The following is a 6,630-nucleotide window of genomic DNA, read 5'->3' as shown; positions in this document are numbered from 1 at the left end:
TATCATGTGTCAGAATATCCTCCGCACAAATTTTAAAGCATGGACGTAAATATTTTTATTAAATCAGGCAGAGTAAATTTTAACTGGTTCTTGTCCCATGTTCTTGAGAGATGACAGTCATTTCATCTTGCCTAGTCTAAGTTCAAAGTTTCTTTCTTTTTGAGAAATAGATAGCACGCTATCCGTTTCATTCATTGAAAAAATGAACTAAGCTACAGGGGTAAGGCAACATAAGCTTCGGAGGGGGCGAAAAAAAAAAAAAAAAAAACTACTGACTACAAACGTGCCGTCGATTACCTAATAGAAATTGCTCCCAAAGATTCGTCAGCTGCTTAATTTTATAAGCTGCAAAGAAGGGGTCCGATTGGGTCTTTCTAAAGATCACGCCGTTTCTGACCTCCCAAATTACCCACCAGCAGGCTACCAATCCGGATACCATAATACTCGACGACTGCGTTCCAATCCTCGTCATCCACCTATCCCAGACTGCGCTCACGTCATCCCCCCAATCTCTAGACTAGACATGCTGCAAGGTCGTCACCAATAGAAATATCGAGAAGACGCACCGTGTGAATAAGTGGTCGACAGTTTCTTCTTCAACCCCGCACAACACGCAGGCCGTGTTGCCAGTTCAAAGTCTTTTGTCATCCAGAATTTTATGTGATTTTATTGTGTCTACACGACATAGTAATAATAGTAGTTAGCGTGTGGTAATAGAGCAGTAAAAGTAATAGTTTCATATTAGATAAAATAAGAACTCTGAGTTGTATAATATACAATATTGTGCAAGGATATTTCTATTTATTAGTTTGATTCAGACCCTTCAACAATGATTACTAATTTAGATTTTAGAGATGATTTGTCTACCAATTTAGTTTTCAAATATTTAATATTATGTAATAGTTTAATAAGAATAATTTGAGATGTTATAATAACTAAAATGATTATCAACATCCATTGGCATATTATAATTTGGTAGCTAAATGGGCTACTATATTAATTAGTGTTTTATCCTTAAAAAAATAAATCAAAATTTGAGCACGGACCCAATAATTGTAGAATTAAAATTTAATATGTTGATTGGAATACACTAATTAAAGAGGTTAATTAACCGACCTAAAGAAAATTTTATAAAAAATTCTGCGAACAATTATACAATTTACTCCAGCAATTACTGGGAAGGCAAGCTTAATTGGTTACGTTCTTTTCATCATTAATGTCCTACGTATGCACTCTGAATACTCTTCGTCAAAATGCAGAATTAACGCGGAGCCTAGTCGTCTTCCTTCCAAGCTAAATGTAGAGAAACAACTTGCTAGCTAGAAGCCACCGTTGCAAACAACTCCGATTAAATGGCTGTCTCCAAATCAAGAACTAGGTGCTCCCTCTTCTTGTTCTTCGACATCATCCTCTTTGATGTTTGCATACCACATGCAACACCACTCTCCTTCAGCTTCAATTTTTCGGATCCCGACATTAACATGTCAAATATCACATTTCAGGCCGACGCTGTCTGGAACCGCACTGTCATCAATCTTACGAAGGACACACGCAACAGCCAAGGCCGAGCGGTGTACAGAAATCCGGTGCTTCTTTGGGACAACGCCACGGGCGACGTGGCTAGCTTTCACACTAGCTTCTCTTACGTCATCCAACCCACGAACACGAGCATTTCCGGGGACGGGCTAGCGTTCTTCCTCTCCCCTTTTCCGTCGGTAGTCCCTAGGTTCAACGGTGGCGCCTACCTCGGCCTCTTGGACAATGGAACCGCTTTTAACTTGACGCATAATCACATAGTGGCGGTCGAGTTCGACACCTTCATGAATTCCTGGGATCCGAGCGACTATCACATTGGTATTGATATCAATTCCATCTACTCTACGGGGTACACGGACTTGCCGGATATCACCAGAAACGGCACCCGCGCGACCGTGTCAATCGACTACAATATCACCACGAAGTTTTTAAGTGTCTTGCTTTCTTTCGACGGTAATCCAAACTACACTAGCCCTTTCAGCCTCTCTTCCCTTGTTGATTTGAAGGCAGTACTACCCCAGGAGGTTGCCGTTGGCTTCTCAGCTGCCACTGGCTACAATGTCGAGCTGCATCAGATCCTGTACTGGAATTTCAACTCAACTTTGGAAAGGAAGAGTAATCTTACGATTACGAGCCCACCAACACAGCTGGCCCCTGCGCCGTCGACTTTCTCGGGCAAAAGTAATGTCAGAGTTGTGGCCGGTTCGGCCGCTGGAGTATTCGCTGTGGTCTGTTTGGTTGCGGCAGTTTGCTGGTTTCTTCCGTCGCGTAAGAAGGCCACCACGGGAGAGGAAGAAGAAGGCGGCATGGACGACGATGATGAGCTGATTGACTATGAGTTCGAGAGAGGTAGGGGACCCCAGAGGTTTCCTTACAGCGAATTGGTTGCCGCAACAAACAACTTTGACGAGGCAGAGAAGCTTGGGCAGGGAGGATTTGGTTTTGTGTACAAAGGGTTCCTGAGGTCCATAAACCTTCCCGTAGCCATCAAAAGAATCTCCAAGGGGTCGAAACAAGGGCTGAAGGAGTACACGTCCGAGATCAACGCGATAAGCCGACTGCGGCATCGGAATCTGGTGCAGCTCATAGGCTGGTGCCACAGACGCGGAGATTTCTTGCTGGTCTACGAGCTGATGCCCAACGGAAGCCTGGATTCCTATCTCTACAGCAAAGAGAGGCTACTGCCGTGGTCGGCGAGATACAACATAGCGCAAGGCCTGGCCTCCGCTTTGCTGTATCTTCACACCGAGTGGGAGCAGTGCGTGGTGCACCGAGACATCAAGCCGAGCAACATCATGCTGGATTCGTCGTTCGGCGCCAAGCTCGGCGACTTCGGGCTGGCGCGGCTCGTCGACCACGACCGCGGCTCGCAAACCACGGTTCTTGCAGGCACCTTGGGATACCTGGCCCCCGAATGTTTCATCACCGGAAAGGCCAGTAAGGAGACTGACATCTTTAGTTTCGGTGTCGTCTTACTCGAAATCGCTTGCGGGAGACAGTGCATAGTCCAGACGGAGGATCGGAGCAAAGTTAGCCTGGTTGAGTGGGTCTGGGATCTGTATGGAAGTAAATCAGTTCTCGAAGCAGCCGACGAGCGTCTCAACGGCGATTTCATCGAACCAGAAATGGAGAGCTTGATGGTTGTTGGGTTGTGGTGTGCCCACCCAGATTATAATCGACGACCGTCAATCCAAGAAGCAATTGGTGTTCTGCGCTTCGAAATTCCCTTGCCCGCTCTTTCTGCTAAGATGCCGGAGCTGGTGTTCGCGCCGCCGATAGATCTATCGAATTTCAATTATACCTCATCATCATCCACTGGAGCATCGGCTAGTGTCGTTTCTGCATCTGCTAAATCAATCACCGCATCTGAATCCTCCTCATCTTCGCTCCTTAATAATAGTTGCTAAACTCAGACATTATGCTTGCTGCAATATGTTTTTTTTTGTTTTTTTTCAGTATATGTTTTGATGTTTGAGTGTGACTGTGAGTATTATGGTTTTCTTACTTTATGTTCCTCAATCAGCAACGGTACTAGGAAAAAGGCAATAATGCCGATCGTAACTATGTTTTCCGAGCTAGGTTGTTGATATATGTTTGTATTGCAATCTTTTTTTAATATTTTATAAGAGTGGCGTGTCAATCGGTTGCTTATTGATCTAAATCTAGATAATTTACAGGATTTCTCTCTTCAAAATGACCCTCTAGAAATACTGATGTAGTAGCTAGATAATACTTCAATATTGTTTCTTTTCTCCACCAATATTGATTTTGGGATAGATTGCGGCTTATTCAAAGTTCGGATGATGATTTTGCACTTTTTAAAAATCAGGAGACGGATTTCAAATTTGTTAAAAGTTTACGCAAAAACTATATTTAGATCTCTTACACACTCGCTACCCGAATCAAAACTATATAATAAGAAATAAAAAAAATTTTTTTTTTTTTTTTTTTTTTTTTTTTTCCTGAAATAGACAATTCATTCAAGAAGTCTATAAATGTAATTTAACCTTAAATAATGGTGGAAACTAGGAGAAGTCTATAAAGTACCTCATGCTCGATACTCTTAAATCTGGATTATGTTGTTTGAACGCATTCGAAGAATTTAGAATATTTGCTATTCTTCGTTGTTAGTTTTCACCATTAATTAGCCTAAATTACGTTTATGGTCTTCTCCTAGTTTCCACCATTATTTAAGGTTAAATTACATTTATGGTCTTCTCTCCAAGTGTAGATAATTAGTCTAGCGTGCTTCGAACGCAACTGCAGCTGGATATAAGTAAACTTCACAGTAGTTTCCAAACTTAAATTTATTATTATTTTTGACTTAAGTTTTCTAAATTACTGCAATTAAGTCGCAAAATCGAATTTAGTTGGTTAAATAATGATAAATTAATAATGTGATACTAATGTAATAGTGTTACAATTGATAGTGTGGCAATTACTAATATGCTACATCAATATCAGATTATTGAAATATCAAGATCTAACTAGCTAAATTAGATTGAAAATTTTAATTATAATAACTCAAAAAGTTTAAACTAGAAATCATAATTAATTTAAGTTTGAGAATCAAAATATTGCTCACCTTAAAGTCAGAGGACTAAAAGTGCAATTTAACCATTATTTAATAATTAATATTGAAGAAGGGGAGCATCAAAAATATTTTCAAATATTTTTTTCATCTTTTGAAAATAAAAAAAATAGATATTTTTGCAAAGACAAGACCAATGTTTGTAGACATCATTTGTCTTTCCTACTAAACTTGCGGATACTTTCCTTCTCACNTCCGCCTTCTAGCAGCGTTAAGAACCTCGTGAGCCATTACAAAGCTGTCATGAATGCTGCGGTTCTTGATAAAGGCTGTTTGATGCGGGTCAATGAGTGAATCAATGACCGTCAGCAAACGGGTCGCGAGCACCTTTGAGATAATTTTGCTAATAGCATGAGTAAGGCTAATAGGTCGGAAATGCTCTGGTGCAATAGCTTGCGCTGTCTTTAGGATCAAAGAAATCCATGAGCTGTTGAGATAATGTGGGATGTCGCCACCAGCAAAGAAACCCTGCATAAAACATAATATATCTGCTTTTAAAATGGGCCAGAACCGTTGATAGAATCCCATAGGGAAGCCATCAGGCCCCGGTGCTTTGTCCCCCTGAAGCGCATCGATTGCGGCTTTGACTTCCAGCTCAGAAATATTTGTCGAAAGATGATGGAGGTTAGGAGTACTGTCTGGAGGCAGACTTTGATAAAGGGCAGTAAGATTGATATAGGCTGAAGGGGTGTAGCAGGATCCAATAGAGGAGCGAAAATATTGGAAAAAGGTCTCGGCAATGTCAGATGGTTTGTTCAGGGTGAGGTTGTTACACTTAATTTGGTGGATGTAATTCCGCCGTCTACGACCGCTAGCATAAGCATGAAAGAAGCTGGTGTTGCGGTTGCCTAACTTGAGCCAATTTATTCGAGACCTTTGCTTCCACTTGATTTCGGCTTGTTCGCATAATGTATCAACCCTTTCCTTGAGTAGACATCTAATTTTGAATTCAGCAGTGTCGAGTTGGCGAGTTTCCTCCGCGTTGTCGAAAAAGGAGATCCATTTTAAACAATTTGTAATCGTTCGGTCAGGATCGGGTGCATGAAGTTTGCTCCAAGAGGTTAATGCTCGCTGCAGGGCCAATAATTTTCTATGTAGAGTATAACCTGGGGTGGCATTGGTTGATTCAACTGCCATCCATGCATTCTTGACCACATCATTAAAATCAGAGCAGGACAACCAATAGTTCTCGAAGCGAAAAATATTTGTCCTGTTGAGTTTTGACGCACAGCTAAGCAGGATAGCACAATGGTCGGACACTGCATTGGCAACAGGGTGAAGAAAGCTAGTAGGATACAGTGAATTCCAATCGGTTGACACTAAACAACGGTCAAGTTTAACCAAAGTTGGCCGGTAACGCCTGTTTGACCATGTGTAGCGTCTACCGCACAGAGGTAGCTCAATCAGGCAAAGGTTGTCAATGGTATCATTGAAATTGCGGGAAGCAACAGATTGTCTTCGAGCTGAATTTGAATCAGAAATGAATCTAGTGATATTAAAATCCCCCAGCAAGATCCAAGGAACGCTCGCCAACAAGCGAACCTGCTGTAATTCTAGGAGAAAATCATCAACTAGCCGATTCACACACGGCCCATAGACATTTGTTACAAGAAAATTCTGCCCAGTTTTTCTATCCACACAGAGGGTTGAAAGTGTATAGTTAAAACACCAACTTGAAATGAGGTCAAATTTGGTGGAGTCCCAAGCTGTTAGTAAACCACCGGATCGACCCCGAGATTCCTTGTATACGTAACCGTCAAGATTTTTTCCGCAGATACTTCTTAATTTGCTAGTGTTGAGACATTGTAGTTTGGTCTCTTGAAGACAGATAAAACTGCATCTATTTGATAGAAGGGTTCGCTTTATAATCCCACATTTTCGCAGTCGAGAGAGGCCACGGACATTCCAACATAAAAAATTATCGATATAACCTTTAGCCATAAAATAAAACTTTAAAATCTCAGCTACGAAGGAGCACCTGAGGGAGATCATCTGTCTGATAC

The 6,630-nt window shown here is 41.5% G+C and overlaps 1 protein-coding gene across 1 annotated transcript; it reads left to right on the top strand.

The window, feature by feature from the left end:
• LOC109728355 (L-type lectin-domain containing receptor kinase IX.1-like) lies at positions 1,127-3,443 on the top strand. Its single transcript, XM_020258742.1, has one exon. The coding sequence runs from the start codon at positions 1,353-1,355 to the stop codon at positions 3,441-3,443; it is 2,091 nt and encodes a 696-aa protein (XP_020114331.1). The 5' UTR covers positions 1,127-1,352.

Source organism: Ananas comosus, linkage group 23, assembly GCF_001540865.1.
Source record: "Ananas comosus cultivar F153 linkage group 23, ASM154086v1, whole genome shotgun sequence".
NCBI classification, from domain to species: domain Eukaryota; kingdom Viridiplantae; phylum Streptophyta; class Magnoliopsida; order Poales; family Bromeliaceae; genus Ananas; species Ananas comosus.
The sequence above is the reverse complement of the archived record's forward strand: the minus strand, read 5'-3'. Positions and strand labels throughout refer to the sequence as shown.